Source organism: Microtus ochrogaster, chromosome 22, assembly GCF_000317375.1.
Source record: "Microtus ochrogaster isolate Prairie Vole_2 chromosome 22, MicOch1.0, whole genome shotgun sequence".
In the NCBI taxonomy this organism is placed as follows: Eukaryota; Metazoa; Chordata; class Mammalia; order Rodentia; family Cricetidae; genus Microtus; species Microtus ochrogaster.
In genome coordinates, this window is record NC_022023.1 from 18257040 (window position 1) to 18280077 (window position 23038).

Genomic DNA, 23038 nt, shown 5'->3' on the forward strand with positions numbered 1-23038 from the left:
AACATGTATTTTGGTCAATTTCTTGAATTTATGGATAGAGAAAAATGAACACATGTTTAATATCGTACAGGTTATTACAGAGTATTTTTCTTTAACATGATCAAAGAGGACCTGGAGCTCTAATCTAAAATGATCACATGGCACATGGACACTAAATTATTTCTCCTTGGTAAGTGAGCACCTGCTACAGATGTAAATTTTTGTATCTGTCTAATCTCCAGGAGGGTCAAGAGCTAAGAAAAAGAGAATATGGGCTCTGGTATAATTTAACAATATTATAGGATACCTTTAATAAATAATAGCACAACAATTTACAGTTAATTCAAGTTCTATTTAGACAAGAGAAACACAGTATGCTACATATATGACCAGGTCCTTGCTGTAGGAAGTACGAAGGGAGTCTAAAGTGTGGGCCTCTGGGAGATTATGCTTCAGGGTTTCCAGGGCACAGCATGTCCTAAGTGTTTCAGAAGGGTGACCAGTGAGCAAATGAAATGTCAGAGAGGAAGAAACAGTGGTTCTCAGACTAGAGTGAGGATACCAACAGGCTAGAAGGAAAACAGAATATTCTGATGGGAAGAACCATACGAACAAAGGGCAAAATAATCACGAAGAATTAGTGGAGACAGAGAAAGAAGCAAGTAGAGGGAGGACACACACACACACACACACACACACACACACACACACACACACACACACACACACACACGGGAGGTGGGACGGTGCACCAGTGAGGAGAAGAACCAGAATGTTATGTAGAGCCCTAAATAATTTGTACCAAAAAGGCTGCAGAAGACACAAATAGTATGCTATTTGAATCCACTACTATATTCTTGTGTATGCAAGTGTGCTTGCCCAAGACAGTTCATGTTGGAATATGTTCCTCAATAGCTTCTAAAACCTATTTTTTTTTTGAGGGGGGGGGGTCTGTCACTGAACCTCATTTTGACTAAACTTGATCAGCATTTTGACTAGACTGGATGGCCAGCAAGTTCCAGGTATTTGCCTGTCTCTGTTTCTAGGACCCATGGTTACAAACATGCGCCACCATATCCAAACCCAAACTTGGGTCCTCATGCTTGTCCAACAAGCACTTTACACACTGAGCCATCTTCCCAGATCCAGAATTTGTACATTTAAAAAAATAATTATTTATTTCTTAGGTATACAGGGTTCTGTCTGCATGCATGCCTACTCACCAGAAGAGAGTGCCAAATTTCATTATAGATGGTTGTGAGCCACCATGTGGTTGCTAGGAATTGAGCTCAGGACCTCTGGAAGAGCAGCCAGTGCTCAATCTCTGAGTCATCTCTCTAATCCCAGAATTTGTACTCTTAATCACTATAATACTGGCATTCCATCTTATCCTAGTTAGAATTCTCAAGGGAATAAAATCAACAAACGACGATGAAGATGCAAATGGAAAAGAAACTATATTATAATGCTGGGAGGAATAACTTAGCACAGCCATCATGGAAATCAGTATGAGGTCCCCACAGATGAAAAATGGAATTTCTATCCATCCAGTCATACCACTTATGGATGGATACCCAAAAGACCCAGAGTAAGGCTACTATAGGGATGCCTAAACATCACTGTTTACTGTAGCACTATTCACAACAGTCAAGTCATGGAATCAGCCCAAAAATGACTATCAGTGGGTGAATAGAAAAAAGAAAATGTGATATAATGGAGTTTTATATGGCCAACACTCAAGAATGAAATTATATTATTTGAAGGAAAATGTTTAGTGAGACAATTCTACAAAAATTAGACTTATATATTTTCACATATGAAATTTTAAAAAAGGCAGGGACTTGAAGGCAAAATGAGGCACTACTACAGATGGCTAAGGTGAAAACAAGGAAGATGGAGATAAGAAAAGCTAATGGGAGGTGTTCTTAAGGTACATTTTATATATGGAAATCTCATAACAAAACCCAGCACTCTATAGATTACTAAAAATATAAATAAGAAAGTTCTCTGTGAGGGTCAGAGGCAATCCACATAAAAGACCGTGCTTCTGAAATAGTTGGTAACATCACAGAAAAAGGTTTTAAGATTAAAACTGTCCAAGGAAGCTGGATGACAGACTGAAGTGGGTGTCAGTCTAGTAGCTGTCTCCATACAAGGATGGATGAGAACCAGACTTAATATGTCTACAGGGAATTCATTCTCTGTAGTGTACAGATTGGCACAGTCATTTTCAAGTGCTCAGGAACTGCAGGAGAGAAATAAGGCACAAGTTGTGCTTCCAACCTTCAGTGGGCATCAAGACCACTCAGAGGATCTACTAAAACCTACACCACAGGGCTCTACCGCAGTGTCTGACTCTCAGGGCTAGATGGGGGTCTCAGAGTCTGCGCATGTATTGATTCAGCTACATGTTGAAAACATTGCTCTGGTAACAGCACAGGTTCCCACGGAGCCAATTCAGAGAGGATAATTAGCAGTGCATTGCTTACGGTAGCAGCTGGAGGTAATTAAAACACAACATATGCTCATGAAATAAATCACGCAGCAGTCTGAAATAATAACAATAGTAGTTCGGAAAACGACAGAGTGAACTAGTGTATAAACAGACCTTTTCAAAGATACAGATGACTAAGAGATAGCAGATCAGAAGAATATGCACTAAATATATTAAACGGGTATGAAAGAGCATGGGGAGTGAGAACACTGCCAAACTGAAGTGAAATCTTTCACAAGATGGTAAAGATCAGTTCTGGTTTCTTTTTAGATTTCAGAATTTATTGTGTGTGTGTGTGTGTGTGTGTGACACACATGCCACTGAGTCCATGTGGAAGCCAGAGGATAACTTGTAGAAGCTGGTTCTCTCTTCTACCATGTGGTTTCTAGAGACAAAACTCAGCTGTCAGGTTTGGCTGTAAACCCTTTTACCTTCTCAGATCTCTTTATCCAACTCAAAGTAGTCTTTTAAATTAAAATAATTACATTTATTATTATTTGCTGTGTGTGCACGTGCACACACATGCATGCAGAAGAGGTTAGAAGACAACTTGTGGGAGTTGGTTCTCTCCTGAAATGTGGGTCCTTGGGATTGAACTCAGGTAGTCAGGCTTGGCAGCAGGTACCTTTACTTGCTTGAGTCACCTTGCCAGTTCTCAAGATTTTTTTTTTTTGTTGTTGTTGTTTTTTTAACGTGTGAGGGTAGAATATGATTTACTCAGTTTTGTATAATATTTGAGAACCTTGGGAATAACAATGAAAAACTCATTTATATAATTTCACATGCTATCTATATATAAGCTTAACCAGTAAGAGTTCATTTGTGTCCCACTGACGTGAGGCACTAAAATCAATCACTTTCTCTGGTGCTGAAGAGGAGACCGAGTTGCACGGGAGTAAGCTGCTCACGCACATGGGCTTCAGTCCCCCTTTCAGCTAATGCACCTACTATGACAGACACCTTCAAGAAGGGTTTGATGGTGTAATGCTAAATTGCTAGTCAGAACAAAGTGGTAAACAATACAGGTATAGGATCTTGCTAGTTAGCTTAGGCTAGTCGCAACAAGCAAGCTTCACAAAAACATTGAATCTGGAACAAGAAGTCCGAGTGCACTTCTGAGAGGCGTGCTGAACTACTTACACTTGTTTCTCATGATGACTGTGGGCAGTGATGATGTGTCATGTGCCTGGAGGCTCCCTTTGGGCTGCTAATGAGAAAAGAAGGTACAAACATGAGACCACACTGCAACTCATCCTCCACAATTCTCCAGCAGCCTGGAGTAAAAAGAGATGGTGCTGGACCATGGCCACCACCACCTGCCATCCTTTGGGCTCACCAAGCACTACAGATGCTTAGGTGTGTGCCTACCCCCATCTCAGGATGCTTTTTGTCATCTATGTAGGTATGACATTCTTCCATTTCCAGATGCTCTAAGTACTCTCTCTTTGCTAAGGTCACCAAAGCCTTTCCTGACTGTAGAAACTGCCCGTCCATACCCACACTGCACTGTCAGTTACTCAGAGAACCAGCTGTATCTGTTCATTCTGTTTCTTTGGTGACTAGCATTTGTAAAATGTTACATTCTTAGAGAGAATACTAATTTTAGTCAAGTTTTGTGAGGGCATGCATAAAAAATAGTTTGGGAAATTACAAACCGAAGCATTTCCTCTGAAACAAATCACTAGGAGGAAACAGACCACTTTCAATTTAAAATGAAGACTTTCATAGATATTACAACCACATACAAAAGAGATGCTATCCTCTGTATCATCACTGCTCTCCAGAGCCCAGCGCATTCACAGTAACACAGATGATAAATGGCAGAAGCAGGAGGGAGAAGAAAGTACAGGTGGGCATATGGGAGGCTCTTCCCTTTCAACAGTATCCACTGGGCACCCATGATTATTCTCTGACATACAACCCTTCACATTTTAAGACTCTATCATACATCTGATGCTATTCTAGGTTTTCAGTGTACTGTATTCACAAATCAAAGATTCCTGCCTTCCTGATTATGTTCTAGTGGGAGTAAGGCACAGACTTAAAAAACAAAAAGACAGAAAAAAAAGGGTCCCAGAAGACCCGTAACACGATGGAAAAACGGGAACAGAGTGTGATGAGGGGACCTGGGACTGCTGGGTGACAGGCAGCATCAGTGAGCTGAGGGCTATAGGAGCTTCCAATTTTGGGGGAGAAAATAGAAATCCAAATTAGTATAAATTTAACTTCTAAGTCTTTGCACCTAAAATTTTAAAATGCAGCATGAGTCTCTGGGCTGGGGAAATTTAGATATGGATACAGCTATCTTTATTAGTCCAGCACCACCCAAAGTGAGGGCTGAGCAGGATCAACACCATCTGGGAATTCCTCAGGAAAGCAGACTCTTCAGTCCACTCCCAACTGAAAATCCTTTGGGAGAGGGGTTACAGCAGCAAATTTCTTTGAGTAAGATCTTGAGATGATTCTGATGCACACTTAAGACTGAGGCCACTGCACTAGGTAATGCGGGTACTGATGAACATCTGTGTAGACACATCTGGAAATCCTCTAAGGGAAAACATTCTATGTCTGGTTGACACTGACAGTCCACAGGCTACCTGAAGGACACGCTTTCAAGTTCATATGGCACCAATATTGGTACTTCCTGTTCATGTCTCATGTCATCTCTGCCATCCATATGTGCCTTTGGAGAGCCCTCCCGATGCCCATCACATATCAAAAGCCTCTGATTTCCACCTGTTGCCCTCATGCTCCTAGATGGGGAAGCCAGACATTTCAGTAGCAGAGTATATTTGCAGAGCTAGTCAAGACAATCACTTAAACAGAAACAGAGAAATGTTTAATATATGAAAGTCCTAAAAAAAATTTCATTTTCTTTAAAAACTTTTTTGAGACAGGGTTTCATTTTGGTATAATGGCTAATACCAAACCAAGTAAACCATCCTGCTTCAGCCTCCCAAGTGCTGGGATTACAAGTGTGAATCTCTAGCTCAGCAATTCTTTTATTCAAAGTCTCAAATTCTTAAATGTGTTAATCAAGAAGGGGGCTGATCATTTTAAAGAGCAATTATCTTTAGATTAATTTGGTATCAAAATTGGCCCCAAATGATTAAAACAAGCAAGCAAACAAATAAATCTACTACAATCTAAATTCTAACATGTGGGTATTTTTTATTTCAAAGCACTGGATTTTGAGCATTTCTAATAGCTAGAGATATCTTACCTTCATTTTGACCTTTGCACAGGACGCTAGATTTTCTCTGCAGCCTTTGTGGACAAAAGCACTACAACCTGGAAAGGAAGCATAAGGCAAGGTCACAACAAGAAAGCCAGCAGGCCCTGGACTCTGACACTCCACCACTGCTGCATGGAGCTACAGACTTTCACTCACACAGAACAAACGTTCTCATGAACTGACTTTAGCTATTTCCTAGGAAGCAGGTGGACTTCTGCTTAACCAAAAGAAGTCAGGAATTTCTCAGGCAGGAAGTCTGAGAGGCTATGTAGTGGCATTTCATTTGTATTTTAATAAATAAAACTTGCCCAAGGATCAAAAAGTAAAATAGCTACTCTGGCCAGCCTTATAAACCAGGCAGCAATGACACACACTTTTAACCCGAGTAGCCATACTACCTCGCCAGAGAAACCAGGTGGTAGTGGTGCACGTCCTTTATCCCAGAACTAGAGAGGATTATAAGACGGGAGGAGACAGCTCTCAGTCTGAGATTCCTGGAGGCAGGATCGTCATTTCGAACTGAAGTCAAGGTAAGAGTCAGTGGCTGGCTATTTTGCTTTTCTGACCTTGAGGTGGAACACCAATTTCTCTGAGTTTTTATTAATTGTTCTTCAGGGTTATGATAACTCAGAGTTTAAATGTCTGCCACCAAGACGTTATGTCTATAGAGCCCAGAAAGCCTGGAGCCGGAACTGACCTACCTGTCTCCTCTCTAAGGAGGAGGCACCAGTAGGGGCCATGCAAACATCCGAAGGAGTGAAGCTTCCCACAGTCCCACCAAGCTATGATACCTATGAACCGTAATGGCTAGGATGGCATGATAATCTTAAGGGTGCAGCAGTGGCACACATACAGAAGTGGCAGTAACCAAAAGTTCACCAAATGAACTTAAGGCTCACTTAACAAGAGGAAACCTAGCCAACCACACATAGCTACTGAAATCATGGATCTTGGGGAAGAATCTACAGACACCACTTTACTAAAACCAGCATACTCCTAACTATGTTCTAAATATTTGTCCTTATACCCATAGATAAGCACAGTTCTTAACCCTCATCAAGGAAACTCTTCTTTGCAAGAGACAAAGACCATTATGGAAAACTATAGCCAAGCCAAATGCAGAGTTGTGGAATTCTATCTAGTCCTACAAAACAACCACGAACCTACAGAACAACTCCTACACCTAAGGCTCAGGAATATTGCCAAGGATGGGGTGGAAAGACTCTAAGAGCCAGAAGATCAGGAAATTTGCTGTGAGACTGAATGCCCCAGGGAAGAGCAGCACATTGATTGGTTATCCAATACCAAATGGCCAACCATAAAGACATACATACAAGTAACATTATACAGACCAAGCAGGTTTTATTTGTATATTTAGCAACACATATATACACACATAGAGATTTAAGAACAATTACTGAAAAAAAGAGGCCATGAATTTGAAAATGAAATAGGAGGTTGGAAAGGGAGGGAAAAATGACATAATTATAAAAGCAAAAATAAAAGAAATAATGAAAAGATGTTATATTTAAATAATAAGAAAATATATAAAACTGCTAAAAGGAGCTGTGAAAGTTTCAGGAGAAGGACCTGAAAGTTTACCCTTCTTGAGATCTTGAATACCCAAGCCTTTTGTACTTCATTTCCTGAGTCAGAAGCCATGTAAGAAACGTAACTACAACTTTCCCAAAGAATCCCTGGGAACCCTGACTCAAGAGAATGTGGGAGATTTCCTGAGACGAAACAGATTCAAATTTACCAATGACACATTTTATCTTAAAGTATTTTTTATTTTCCATTCCCGTGGCCTACAGGGGCCACTGATGTAAAAATCCTGCACTCTGTGCCTAAGAAAGGTCATGGGCTCTTCCTGCTAGGATGACGTCATGAAAACAGACTGTGCCCAGAGGCCAGAGGTAAAGCACAAACAAGCAGATCTGTCTTTGGGGACAGCTGGAGAGAAGTGTGTCTCCTGGGAAAGGCTCACTCAGAAAATCAGCAACAGACAGCATTTCACTAGGTATGGCAGCTTCAGGGAGTAGCACAGGCAGGCCTTGTCCTAGCCAAGGTCAAGAAGCTCTTGGACTTGGAAGTTTGGATTTATGGATGTCAGGGTAGGAGGAACCTGCAGCTCTGAAGGAGACTGCCAGAAACCCAGACCCCAAAGGCCTTCCCCATTCCTTCTGCAGTGCCTGCTTGGTTGGCTGGGCCCTTCTGAACACCAGCAGTCACACTGTGCTGGGATTTTTGTCAGGCTTTTCACCTCACTGAGGATCTTTAACTCGAGTGCAGTATCCGGATCATGACATATATCTGAATGTCTACGTGGAAACCCACAGGCCATTCCATTTTATGTCAACCGAGTACCCTGACACAACCTTCATTACTGCATTTGAAATTTACCATGTCAACTTAATAACATGCAAAAGAGAACAGGGCACATAGCAGGTAAATTACATTTGAATTCAGGTCCTAATTCTGATTACCACCATGAGCCCAACCATGTACTTCTCCACAAGCCTTGGTTTCCTTGTTTACAAAACAAAAAGAACCACATTCCCCATTTTAAGTACTGTGAAGACATGGCAAGGAAGAAGCATCATCTAAAACTGATACATTTACTCTGGAAAGTCACTTCCCAACATCTAATGAAGTGCAGTGTGTGCCAACTTTAAGAACTAGCCCCAAGTCTAATGCCACACACAAGGACACAAGGATGCCCTCATGGCCCTGTCTGTCACAGAGACAGAGTGAGAGTGACCCCCACATGCTAAGCAGAACAGCCTGAAGTCTGTAAGAGAGCCCCCCAGGAGCTAAGGGCCAGGTTCTGCATCTATGTCGTCAGTATTTCACTTCTCTAAAGCAGAACATTGGGGAGAAGAATGGAACTTGCAAAGTGAGATGCGTGGCAACAGTAACCCAACTGTTAAAATTAAATTTCGTTCCTATGAGATGCAATTATAAATCATCGATTACAAAGCGCTTCTCTGTAGGGAAGAATGAAGACTGGCACAGGGAGACCAGTTCAATTTTAACTGTGAAGGGTTGTTTCTTAGAAAATGAAGGATGAAGTACTGTGTCAAAATGCTGCCTACGCTTCTTCCTTCCTTCCCTTTCTGCGGTGATACGTGCCAAACCTAGGGTCTCATACTGTCTAGGCAAGCACTCTACCATTGAGCTATATATTTTCCATTTTGAGTTGGGGTTCAACAGGTTCCTATTACATTGTCCATTTATAATATCTGTATTAATAGTCTTTAAATTAAAAACATCAGTGCATCAAACTTTATCACCCTCATAAACTCCTTAGATTCCCTTATTCTTTAAAAATAGCAATTTACCACATTTGTAATGCATTATTCTGAAATACAAATTTCAGCATCACAGTTATAAGATGAATCTTTTCTCTTGTTTTACTCTAACTCTGTAATATCTGGGGCATCAACAAGAAATACAAGAGGCAAAAGGTTTGTTTGAGAACTTGCCGCTACTTCTGATCTGCAAATGGGACAAACTAAAAAAGCCCAGACAGAAACCGCTTCCAAGTGCCGCCCCCCTCCTTCCAGTCTCAGCACCCCAGAATTAGCAAAGGGCTAAGCAGTGCAGTTTTTAAGGGGGGCACTGTAACTTTTGAGCAGACTTCAGCAGTTCTCATGTTCTTGGGCCACTGTCTGAGATTTAAGAACAGTTCCACTTCGTGAGTCACAGAAGAAAGAACATCTTGGATGTGTCCAGTAGAACTTTTAAAGAAATTCATGTTTTTAGTTAACTGCCTCTAAACCCACAACCTAGCTGAAATTTTACTATGCCCAGTATTACAACCACAAGTCTCAGTGATAAACAGTTCACATGGCTGCCTGTTTACCACACTGAAGGACCCACTCGAAAACACTAAACTCGTCACCAAGTGGTCCCGGACTCAATCCCTAGGATGCTTTCAGTGCTAGACATAAGTGATTTAGAAACTACTGGTCCCAGTGACATCAGCCAAAGTCATGAGATTTAAAACCGTATCATCAGACAATTGCCCAAAACACAAGACTTGAAGACAAGTTTAATAGATTTTTTTAAGCACACTGCCACAAACCATACTAAGTTGTTAGAAAGATCAAAGAAAATCTACCTGGGCGGAGAGCTGGTACCCACCCTTGGCTGTAGACTGTTCTTTGTCTAAGTACTTTTCACTCTCAATGGCTTGCTTAAATCTATGTTAATCCCCCCCCCTTTTTTTTAAAATAAACTTGTAAAATGTTCATAAAAGAGAAAAAAAACTGATTTGGCTTTCCTTATTTTTTAATACATTCCCTAAGCTCAGTAAGTGTTATGATTTCATTTTTTCTTCAAAAAAAGAAAGTCACAAAGTACAGTGGTTTGTAGGCTTAGGGCTGACCCTTTATCATATTTCTCTGAACTAAGTCAACAGCTCAGCCTGCATCTATTCGTCCATCTATCTTCTCCCCTCCCTCTCTCTACAAGGAGGCATCCAACAAAAGAAAATGGAGTAAATTTACATGCTTAGCAGTGATCATTTATTTGTTGCTTTCGTCCCCCCTTTGGCAAACTATCCATCAGACAGCTTTGGTGAAATGTTAAACACTGCATTTTTTTTTTCTCAGCGGAAAAATTGTCATTTGCAGCTAGACTTTTGAAGAAAAGAACATTCAAGTGCTTTAGGGCACTGTTCTGTCTACTAGCTGCAAAAATCTATGGAAAAAATAATTTGATCCTTTTTAAGGACATATGGAAGAATGGCCTGTAAGAACAAATAGAAACATTTTCCTCCTATGGGAAAATGGAAAACTCTAATTCTAACAAAAAGGAAAGAAACACCACTAGAAACAAAGCCAAACCAACCAACCACACAAAATCCAACCAACCCACGGAACGAGCAGTCACTCAGAAACACATGCTCCAAAACTCTTGCTGCAACGTCTTGTTTAAAGTCACTGGGGACTTTGAGGCGCTGTCTCGTCTGGACTGATAGTGTTTGTATGCGAAAAGCATGTGCGAGGTTCTTGGTAGCCAGTGTTAATAACCACAGCGCTGACATTCAGACCAGAGGAAAGCCACAGAGACGAGCTAAGCCATTCTGACTAACTGCTCCTAACAGCAGCTTTCATAAGCACACTGGGAAACAAAAACGAAACGAAATAAAGCATTCTTGTTGATCAAGAATGGACTTCATTGTGGAAGATCCCTACCTTTTCTTCTAAATAATAAGTACCTTTATAAGTATCTTTTCTTTGGGAAATTCATATCTTACAAAAGCAACGAACTGATTCTAAATTACCATCTAGAAACCATCCAGTTCCTGAGATGCTGCTTCTAAGGAAGTCCAAAGGAAAAGAAAAACAAAACAAAACAACAACCATCACTCAATGTGAACTCACATTTCCTACTTAGGTTCCAGTAGTACCACTGTTTACTGTTTTAGTCAACAGAAAGAACCCACCACAAAAGTACTCAGAAGACGCTCACACAACAGAATACGAACCAACAATAATCTCAGTGTTATTTCACAACTGTTAAAAGCAAACAAAATAAGACCACTGGCAAGATTCAAAACTCTGAACGTACCGAATTCTTTATTCTGAAGGATTCTCTGAGCTTTCCCCAGAGTAATGATTTGTGGCAGCCAGAAAGAACAGTTTATTATTCAAAGATAGTTTTGCATGCTTTAGAATAAAGAACTGCAAGGACATTTATTTCCCCCATTAACCCTAAACCAGGAGAATAGTTTGGACAAAGAAAAAATTCTCCTAAGGTTTCTGCTAAACTCATGCACTTTGAGGTATTCCTAACCTGAGGTTTGGGTTTTCTCTTAAACCCAGGAGTAGACTGCCTGCAGCACACAGATGCTCTGCTGCTCAGTGTTTCTTGTGGCTATGATCATGAACACTTCCGTGTTATCCCGCACCATATTTCACTGAGTCTGGTTCAGATGGGTGAGGGCGTCATCCCGTGGTCTCAGTGATGTTGACTTCACTGAAAAGCCCATCCTACCGATCTCCTGGTATTTGGGATACGTGAATGCGACAGATGACAGGAGGAAGTCACTACAGACCATCTACTGCATCTCCAGCTTGTCCTACAGTTGATCTTTCTAAATTACAAACCAAGGCCCGATAGAAGAGCTGTTGAGGATATGAAGCTCCACTCAGTGGTGGATGACTAACTGCAGAGAAGCTACATTTCCTGAGAATACTGGGAAGATCCTGAACATGAGTGGGGGTGAAGGGAAAAGACAAAAGATTTCTGGATTATTCATATTTCCTGCTTCCTGCCAAGATAACAGATGTTATCTTCATACATACAAATATGTATTGAAGGCTCTGCCCTTCAGAAAGCCAGGTGAATCAGCTTATTTCCTTCACTCTTTTGGAAAGATGACTATATACTATTCCATAGCTTTTAAACCTCTAGTGCTCCTGCTCTTTTCCCCAAAGAAGGAAGCTGCACGTGGTTATACACAAACCTTACTACTCCCATTGAATGATTAAACTCTTCCACCATTACTTCTAGAGCAGGGTGCTAGCTGTAGCTAAACCACCAAACTAAGTTTCTGATGTGGAATGACTGCAAACTGGAAATGTATTTCTGAACCTTGGATACTTATTGGGGTAATAATCCTTGAGCATCTCTGTTATGCTCTTCTGACGTGAGATGGATCAATAATATGGGTAGGTTTAAAGCAATGACAAGAAGACTCTTGGGAGCTGGCAAGGACACTGAGTCTGTCCAGAAAGTATAAATGCATATTATCCCAGTATCTGCCACTCCAGTCTGAACTATTTGCTTCAACTGATCATCTATGTTTACTAATAAAACATGGAAAAATTATAAAATGAAAATAAAACCCTCAGAAGGGAAAGAAAATGTTTGGTAGGTCACTCTGTGTGTGTGTGTGTTTTATATTAAGAGTTTATACATAATAGTTGAAACAATAGTACTTTCGAATACAAATAACATTGAACAAATATCTGTCACAGAATTTTGAGATCCATTTTAATATGTCTATGAAAATTTCCAAATGTTGAGCTATTTTTCATGTATGTGAGATAGAGAGTGAGAAGCAGGGAGGAATGGGAGAGGATTGGGGTGGAGTGGAGGGGCAGGAGTGAGATGCCTCATTTCAGACAGGGTCTCTGTTGTTTGTCACTGGGAACAAGTTTCTAGGGATTGTTCTGTCTCCATCTATTTCTCGCAGAAGCACTGAAATTACTGATGCACAATGCCACACCTGGACTGGGGTCTCAGGATTCAACTCAAGTCTTCACACCTATGTGACAACTGTTTTCCCCAATATAGACAATTCCTTGCTTTATTCTTATTTTATTTATTTATTTATTTATTTATTAAAGATTTCTGTCTCTTCCCCGACACAGCCTCCCATTTCTATCCCCCTCCCCCAATCAAGTCCCCCTCCCTCCTCAGCCCAAAGAGCAATCAGGGTTCCCTGCCCTGTGGGAAGTCCAAAAACCACCCACCTCCATCCAGGTCTAGTAAGGTGAGCATCCAAACTGCCTAGGCTCCCACAAAGCCAGTACATGCAGTAGGATCAAAAACCCATTGCCATTGTTCTTGAGTTCTCAGTAGTCCTCATTGTCCGCTATGTTCAACAAGTCCGGTTTTATCCCAGGCTTTTTCAGACCCAGGCCAGCTGGCCTTGGTGAGTTCCCCATAGAACATCCCCATTGTCTCAGTGTGTGGGTGTACCCCTCGCGGTCCTGAGTTCCTTGCTCGTGTTCTCTCTCCTTCTGCTCCTGATTTGGACCTTGAGATTTCTGTCCGGTGCTCCAATGTGGGTCTCTGTCTCTGTCTCCTTTCATCGCCAGATGAAAGTTAATATTCAGGAGGATGCCTATATGTTTTTCTTTGGGTTCTCCTTATTTAGCTTCTCTAGGATCACTAATTATAGGCTCAATGACCTTCGTTTATGGCTAGAAACCAAATATGAGTGAGTACATCCCATGTTCCTCTTTTTGGGTCTGGCTTACCTCACTCAGGATACTGTTTTCTATTTCCATCCATTTGCATGCAAAATTCAAGAAGTCCTTGTTTTTTACTGCTGAGTAGTACTCTAATACGTATATATATTCCATACTTTCTTCATCCATTCTTCCATTGAAGGGCATCTAGGTTGTTTCCAGGTTCTGGCTATTACAAACAATGCTGCTATGAACATAGTTGAGCATATACTTTTGTTGTATGATAGGGCATCTCTTGGGTATAGTCCCAAGAGTGGTATTGCTGGGTCAGGGGTAGGTTGATCCCGAATTTCCTGAGAAACTGCCACACTGCTTTCCAGAGTGGTTGCACAAGTTTGCATTCCCACCAGCAATGGATGAGTGTACCCCCTTCTCCACAACCACTACAGCAAAGGCTATCATTGGTGTTTTTTATTTTAGCCATTCTGACAGGTGTAAGGTGGTATCTTAAAGTTGTCTTGATTTGCATTTCCCTGATCGCTAAGGAAGTTGAACATGACCTTAAGTGTCTTTTGGCCATTTGAACTGCTTCTGTTGAGAATTCTCTGTTCAGCTCAGTGCCCCATTTTATAATTGGGTTGATTAGCCTTTTACGGTCTAGTTTCTTGAGTTCTTTATATATTTTGGAGATCAGACCTTTATCAGTCGTGGCTTGCTTTATTTTTAAATACTTAAAAATTACAGCTAAATTTATTTAGCTTGTGTATATTATGTATGGCATGTGTATAAAGGGCAGGAGACAATCTCTTCCTATCATGTGGGTCTCTGAGGACTGAACTCAGAGGTCATCAGGTATCTTGATCTGGTGAGTCCTTGGTTTGTTTTTGTTGCAAGATCCTTCTGTGTAGCCCAGGCTGGCCTCAGAATTCATGGCACTCCATCTGTCTCAGCCCTCCAGGTGTTGGGACACACCACCACACTTTCATTACTTTTAGGATTAAAAACTATGGCTGGGAATACAGATCAGTGGTAGAGTGCTTCCCTAGCAAATATGAGGCTCCAGGTTCAATTTCCAGTACCCAAATACTAGTACCACCACCACTAAAGACAAGAAATTATACAATATGAAAAACTTTTGGAAACCATCAAGAATACAGAGAAGCAGCCACTTTTATCTTTTGCGAACAAATATAAATCTGAATATACTGAAGATACAAATATGCCAGAATATCTGAAAATTTCCCACAACTATCCTCTAAATGAAATTCTATGTCTGATCAGTTGTTCCATCTTGTTTTCCCATTATCATTGTTATCCAGTTAGTAAGTCTTTTCTTGCTTACGTATCTGCTAATAGCAATCCCTCATACTGGTTTGCTTCTCTGTGGCACCTGTGCTGTTGCTCTTGACTTCACAGGACATCCGATCCCCTCTCTGTGGAGTCTCTGAAGATGCTGTTTGGGCCAGAGCAGTTCTATATTTTGCTCCAGCTGGGGATCATAATGTTTTCACTATTCTTAAATGGGACTTCACAAAACAGCTTCTAAAACTGCTTAGCCTGCTTATCTATCCCAGCATATAAGGATGGTAGAAACCCAGACCCCAGACTTAAAGGATTCCAATCAGGGTCCGGGGGAGAGGGAAGGTCAAAGAATCCATTTTTTTTCTATACCTCTAACCTTTAAGACTGTCAGCCATAATTGGGTGTCTCATTTTCCATTTACTATGTACCTTTTCCTACTTTTTAATATTTACTTTTGTCTCTTACTTGAGACAGGGGTTTTCTGTATAACCCCTGGCTGTCCTGGAACTTGCTATGTAGACCAGGCTGGCCACAAATTCAGAGATCCACCTGCCTCTGCCTCTTTACTTCAAGTGTATTAGACTGAGAAAGGACACATTGAGTGTCTCTATATGGGCATTTTCACAATGCTAAGTAGGGGGGGCCATAAATGTGAATGGCACTATCCCATAGGCTGGGGGCTCAAGTAAAATGAAAAGGGAAAAGGCTAGCCAGTGTAGACACTGTTTTCCTGTTTTCTTGGCACAAGATGTGACCAGCTCTGTTCTGACATACTCTTCCTGATGGAGAAGATGGACTGAAACCATCAGTCAAAATAAATAATTATTTGTCAGGAGAGGGAAAGTCTAAGTAATAAAAAAAAAATACTTGGTGTGAGAACTTTTAAGAATTAGCATGTGAGCATTTCAAAAGGTCTGGAGATGCCCTCTAGAGTCCCCAGATGCTTGAGCATAATTTAGTGAGTGATTCTGAGCACAGACACTCAGAATGCCGATGGGAAAGGGGATAGGAAGACTGATGGTGGTGAGGTTTTCAATGGCAGTGAGGACAGACGTAGACTGGACCAGTGCCATCCATTTTAAGCTGTGGCAGAGAACTTGTTTATATTTTGAGTAAGCCCTGAGACTTAGAAGGCTGAGTCTGAGAATGCTGGGCTAACAATTTTCAGTGAAGGAAATGTTGCCACGGTCCAGCATTCAGGTTATGGAATGGGCTTTACTGGCTCTTACAGACAAGTTTTTTTTTTTAGTGAGAATGGTAAGAAAAAAAAAACCCACCAGCCGGGCGGTGGTGGCGCACGCCTTTAATCCCAGCACGCGGGGAGGCAGAGGCAGGCGGATCTCTGTGAGTTCGAGTCCAGCCTGGTCTACAAGAGCTAGTTCCAGGACAGGCTCCAAAGCCACAGAGAAACCCTGTCTCGAAAAACCACAAAAAAAAAAAACAAAAAAACAAAAAAACAAAAAAAAACCAAAAAAACACCAGAAGAAAGTTTAGAAATATGTGCAAAGTTGGGGCCAAGGACAGAAGAGCTGTTGAAGACACCCACACCACTAAAAACAAGCCAAGGACATCAAAGGAATAGGAAAGATATCCTGAGGACAACTCAGGAATTGGCAGAACTCCACTCATTCCAAGCTCTAGGGTGTAGAGGTTTTAATTCATTTGAAAACAGTGTTTTTGAGAAGAGAATCTAGGGCTACCTGTTAGGGAACTGCTTGTATGGTTGACGTCCAATCCAACCAAGAAAGGACTGGACCAAAGCAATCAAGACCACACTCAACAAGGCCAACATTAAATCCCATATGGCAAGCATCTGGGGCACAAGGTGGCATTGACACACTGTTAGGGAAATGTTTTCTCAGGCGCACTCTGAGACAATGTTTCAAGGGGGCCTTGGCTACTGCCTGAGCTTATAGCAGTCCTTGATTTTATTTACATAGTGTTAACTGTTTTTGTAGATAGGCAGAATCCAAGAGTTATAGCATCATGGGGCTTCTACCCTGATCTCAAAGGGAGGGGCTGGGGGCCAGGTAATGTATGGCAGAGTTGGAATCCTCAAAGGGCAATGCATTAAAATTGTGAAGGTGAAGTCAAGGATGCAATGGAGACCCTAAGAATATGGAATGTTACCAAAGAAAGGTGCAGTTAATTAGGGAAGCCAGCCTTAAAGAGAGGGCCATAGGAGTTACAAAAACCAACATCTTAAGGGCGAGGCTGCTTAAGACCTCTCTCTGGGGCCCACATCATACCATTATGTGCCTTCAGATGCTATATGATTTAACATTCGCCATGATGGATTTTAATCTTGTTTTGGTGCAAGTCTTCATGTTATTCTGCTGTACCTATCTTTTTGAATGGGAATGCATACTCTGTGTCACTGTTACTGCCAATATTCATTTCCTTTTTAATTAGCTCAAAGCTAAGAGTTTGCTTTGACCCTTTGAACTTCTAAACAATACTGTTAAGAGTACACAGATTGTAGCCTTGAAGCTTTGGGGACCAGGGATGTAATATTATGATGTAAGGAGATGTGTTTGGGTATCAATTTGATAAAGACTAGAGATAGTTATGTTATCTACCTAGGAGCTTTGGATGTATCTGTGAGGATTTTTCAAAAAGGATTAGCTACAGAGAATTTGGGGAGATACACTCAAAAGGTAGATACAACCACCATCAGAGGAGGGCCTAGATAAAGTAGAAAAAGGAGAAAGACAGGCAGCAAAAGCATTCTCTCTGTTTCCTAGACACCATGTGATCTGTTCAGCTCTACCACGCCAGTCTACATGATGGATGGAAACTACTAAAACCATAAACTAAAATAAATCTTTCCTGCCTTAAGTTATTTCAAGTCATTGATTTCTGGTCACAGCAACAAAAAAAATCAGACTAATAAAATGTATGCACATGTATATATATAGTTTCCCCATCCTTTTAATATTTCTACAGTAGAAAGTAGTTCAGTCTGCTTTATCAGTGAAATCCCTTGAATATCAATTTGATACTGCCAGTCAAGAATGTTGGCCTTAATTAACAGAGACCCTGGACTGCAGAGAATGAGTGACTGTGGAGTGCTCAGTCCTAAATGGAGCGTTCACATCACACCTCTCTCCACGAGGCTCAGGGATATCCCTGGAAGGGGAGGTGGAGAAAGTGGAAGAGCCAGAGGTAGAAAACAGCAAGGAGGCAGTGTTTTCTGGACACAACAGGGCAGCTGCACTTAAGAACTCACAGCGATTCTGACGAAATGCATAGGACTGTGAAGTTCAAGCCAGACAAAATCCTGTATAGATGGGCAAAAAATTCCATCCCACTACTAGCTGAGAAGCTAATGGCATGGGTAGCTCTTGGAAGAGGGAGAATCAGCTTCCTTCAATGATATGACCCCTGGTAGGTTGAACCACAGGTCAGATTAGTTGGGCAACACAAACTGGACTAGATTAGGGCAGGAAGAAAACTCAAAGTCTGATGGGAAGGAATGGGTAGGTAGTTACAGGGGGAGTTGAGAATGTGTGAATATGTTCAAGATACACTGTATGAACTTTTCAAAGAACTGGGGCCTTTCAATGTTTTTCTGATATTAGTGATTCCAAATAAATAAAAGCACTTTCATTAGGAAGAGGAGGGAATATGCAAAATAATTCTTTTTTTCCAGCTCTGCTTTTCTCCCAGTGATGGGGACTGAACCCAGAATGTACATGGTAGGCGAGTGGTCTATTAGTGACCTGCATTCCCAGTCACGGCAGCTTCCGTTTACACTGACTCCTGCTATGGCCTGAATGTGAACTGTCCCCCCCACTCCCCACAGAAATAGGTTTTGGGTACTTGGTCTTTACCTGGTTGCGTTGTTTTAGGAGCTTAGAACCTTTTGGGATATGGTGTCTAGGTGGCATACTTGGCAGATACAAGTCACTAGGGAGGGTCCTTGACTCCTGTTACCACCAACTTTGTCATGCTTTCCCGGCATGAGGGACTGAAACTAGAGCCACTGTCAGGCATTCCATCATGAAAGAAATAATTAATATGAGCTCTTAATGAGAAGCAGAATCAATCTATAGATTGATGCACTGGAGCCTCGCTTGGTATTTATGTCAGGCAGCTTCTCCTTACATAGATATTGTGGATTTCTTGAGGGAGGAGAGGTGTTTCTCACCCACAACAATACTGCTCCTTATCTGTTCACCTTCATCATGCTATGACGAATACCTTGTTTTTACAATGAAAAAGACAGCTGCACAAATTCTTTGGAGAAGCTGTAGGTCAAGGACAATTCCAACCATACTTATAACTAACCAGAAAATAAAATGACAAACCTGCAGCTCTGATCTTACAATGTGCTCTTTGTTAAGTATAGTGCAATCTGAATGTAGTTTTAACATTAAATGCCCCAGGTTAATATGCTAAAAATGTTTAATAATAGATAACGTGGTTTAAAAATGTGCTTATTGACTTCTGGTGTAGGAAAATTAATTAATGGCAGTACTGAGAAGCAGACTGTTTCCAGTGGGCAGAAACCGACACTGAAGAAAAGAGTCCTTGCTAGAGAGTCGGCTCCAACAGACAATCACGGTGGGGACAGTGGACACACTGGACAGTTGGTCTCTTGCATCATAAAGCTTACCTGAGACTTAGTACTATGTGATGCAGTTCTCAATGTTTTGCTAAATCACACATGGAGGACAGCAATATGTGTGATCTCTACCTAAAGGAATGCATACTGATTTAGGTAAGTGCTTTTCTCTTGAAAGACTTAAATACGACTATAGATTACTTTGGAGGATATAACATAATCTTCACCTAATTTTACAAGGACATATGTGACTAAGCCTTTTTAAAATTTATTTATGAAAGTCATAATGGCTGTGACACAGGTAAGAGAGGTTACAGGTTCTTAGCTAGCTGTATCGCCACCCCTCTTTTGTATTAAAGAAAGCAAGTAAGCCAAAATTATTTCAGAACTTTGAATCTGCCCATATATATATACACTTCTAATTTCAGTAAGCTAACCATTTTTAGTAACAGATGACTTGGAATGTACAATAAACAACTGAGAACAAGACATCATCATGTCAGTTGTGAGACTCGCTCCTTTGAGTATGACTCAGACACTGTCTTGTCTGCATGTGTGCAGTCTAACACGAGACAAACCACCACAGCCTCCTGTTGTGCTGGGCCTACAGTGGCTGATTCCCAGCTTGCTCCCCGCTGAACAAAGCAGCTTCCTTATGTTACCTTGGTACACTTTACAAATATAATTACTTTCTATGTGTGCACTAACGCAATTCTGAGAAACACTAATGTAGAGTAGATTTGCAAATTATAGTGTGTGTGCCGGATTTGGCCCATTGCTGGATTTTGCAGAGCTCATGAGGCATGCATGGCTTTTATACTTTATATGGTTGAAAAAAATTGAAAAGATGAAAATGACATGGCATGCAATAATTTAAATGTCTGTGTCTGTAAAGGAAATTTTACTGGAACAAAGCCATTCTTACTGATATATCTAAGGGTATCTTTGTATTGCAACTGTAGAATTCAGCGGCTGTGACACAGACATTTGTTATCTAAGTCCTGTCCAGAGAAAGCCAACTGACTCTTGCTGAGAATGCCTTTTCAAAGGCAGAGTCATGCTCAGTTAAAAGACTTGTCTTTCAGCAGATCAGTAACAGAAACATGAAGCACATGTGCACACGGAGACATTCTCATCTGGTAGCCACCAAGATTTAAGGATGCCAAGTAGCTGGATCATATTCTAAAGGACCAGATTTAAAAATAAGTACACAAGGGTACCTCAGGAGCAGACTGCTTTCCTAATCAGGCCCTGAGTTTAAATCTCTAAACTGCATGCTACCCTCCCTCTGTCCTCCCCCTCCCCCTCTCTGTGTGCATGTGTGTGCTGGGTGTGGGGAGCAGTGTATAAAAATAGATATATATGATCTGACAAAGGAACTGGGAAGTTTTAAGGTTCGAGACTATGTACTGCTTTGATTTGCCAGGTTTCTGGCAATAGGAGGTGGTTTCTAAGCAGAGAACATGAAATTAGAGATATCTGAAAACAAATTATAGATTGTAAGTTACATAATTAAAATGAGAAAAAAACACACAGAGAGTTACTTCTCCACATAAATGAGGAACAGATCAGGGGTGGGATGTGAAGGGAACTAGAAACAAACCAGCTTTCTTGAAAGCGAGAGAGCCTCATCTGATGAAAGGAAGAAGCGCGTCTCTTACTTGCACAAGTGTAGGCTTCTTTGTTGGTGAAAGGCTTCATGCACTGGCTGCAGCTGATGGGACCCACAACAGGAATGGAACTGAAAGTGTGTCCGTTAAGAGTCTTCTTATCTTTTTCCTTCTCTTTAGAGTCTTTCTCTTTCTCCTTAATTTTATCTTTCTCCCTTTCCTTTTCCTGCCAAAGAAAAGAATCAACAGTTAACTGAGCACCGGAAGGCCTTCCCCTTACCTGGACACAGAGATGGCGCGTAGTCAACAGAGGGTGGTGCCTATTGTGGACAGAAATGAGGAACAATGTTCTGGGCAACATTGTATTGATTTTCAATCCTACAAGCTCCCACTAGAAAAATTTAGGAGTTCTGAGTCATCAGGGGCTATTTATACTAACAGACACTGGGCAGAGCCCAGAGCAGAAAGGCTTTCTCAGTAAGGTATGGTGGCCTAGACCACACAGGAAACACCGAATTTAGATCAGTCTAGAAAGGGAGAAGAAGGATGATGGCAATTCTAGGATCAGCATGAGGGACAGAAACAATGTCATGAAGTCTAAGAAGTTCTGTGAGGCTCCTCTTTTAGACACAACATGTATGTCCCTGAAAAATGGGACTCCATGACATTTTCTTCCTAACTCTAATCAGAACTATTTGATAACCTTACATATATATATAAACACATATATATGTATATATATGTGTGTGTGTGTATATATATATATATATATATATATATATATATATATATATATATTACCAATTTTGGTTCAGAGTTCAATGGTGGCAAAGAGGGCAGAAAACTGCACAAAGGTTAAGCATGAAGTTGATTTTAAGTTCTACTAGTGGTGAGACCATAGGCAAATTATTTCTCGAGTCTGAAGTCATCTTATTTGCAAAATGGGATAGGTGCCCACTTTATAGTTCTGTTTTTGTTAAAGCCTAGCACATATCTAAGTAACATTTAATGCATTACAGCAATTATTCATACCTTACTGAAAATGAGTGTCATCAGCTTATTATTTTTCTGACTCAACACAAAAGTGCAATCTTTTGTAGTGAAGAAAAGGGGATTTTGATTTTAGGCAGGAGGAGACAAAAACCAGGAGCAGTGGTAAGGACTCTGGCAGAAAGTATGGAAAATACGAGGTACAGAAAAGACAAGAATAAGCGTTGTCAGTAACCTTCCCCAACCACCTTGTCTTCTCCAGATGATCACTCCAGCACTCATTTCCTCTGAGGACAGGGGTTCCCCAAGGCTTAGCTGCTTGCCCCAAAGCCCAGTAAGACAGGAAAAGCAGGCTCTTGTCTATGGATGGAAGAGCAAGGCTCCCTGAGACCTGCTGTCTTTGATTTCCACTGTAAGGCACTGTGGTTGCCCCTCAGTGGTAGGTAACTGACACTGACCTTATGTTTACTACAGGGCTAGGCACTATACTAGGTGCTCAACTGACTAATAATGATGATGATATGAATGCAGTAACTCCCTTAAAACCAACTAGACGGTGAAGACCTCCAATCACAGAAGTGAGCTTTACCTACTGTTTTATACTATGACTATAATCTAAAAAAAAAAAACAAACCCTGAGCTTCTCAAAGTGACTGACCATGCTGGCCACTAAACACACCATGTCAATGCACCTGTACAGATTATCTAAATAGATTCATTTGGCAGATGGGCATCATGCTTCCCATTTTACAAAAGAGGGTAATAAATGACAATTAAAATGATGAATAGTTACTTTGTGCCAGGCACTGAAATAAGAAATTTATATGTATTTTCTTGGGACAGGGCAATAAATTACACTTCTAATAATCTCCATTTTCTATCTGAGGAGACTAAGGCTTAGCGGTGTCTAATAATATATTTCAGAGCACAGAG

At 41.0% G+C, this 23038-nt stretch overlaps 1 protein-coding gene across 2 annotated transcripts in view; it reads right to left on the reverse strand.

Moving 5' to 3' along the window:
- Positions 1 to 23038, reverse strand: part of Akap13 (A-kinase anchoring protein 13) — a 269674-nt gene that overhangs the window by 29314 nt on the left and 217322 nt on the right. For both annotated transcript variants that reach the window (XM_026784275.1, XM_013350228.2), the window contains 3 exons: positions 21167 to 21341; positions 5697 to 5764; positions 3614 to 3680 (listed from right to left, as the gene is read on the reverse strand). In XM_026784275.1, the coding sequence (XP_026640076.1) occupies positions 3614 to 3680; positions 5697 to 5764; positions 21167 to 21341 (310 nt within the window). The remainder of the gene's footprint in view (positions 1 to 3613; positions 3681 to 5696; positions 5765 to 21166; positions 21342 to 23038) is intronic.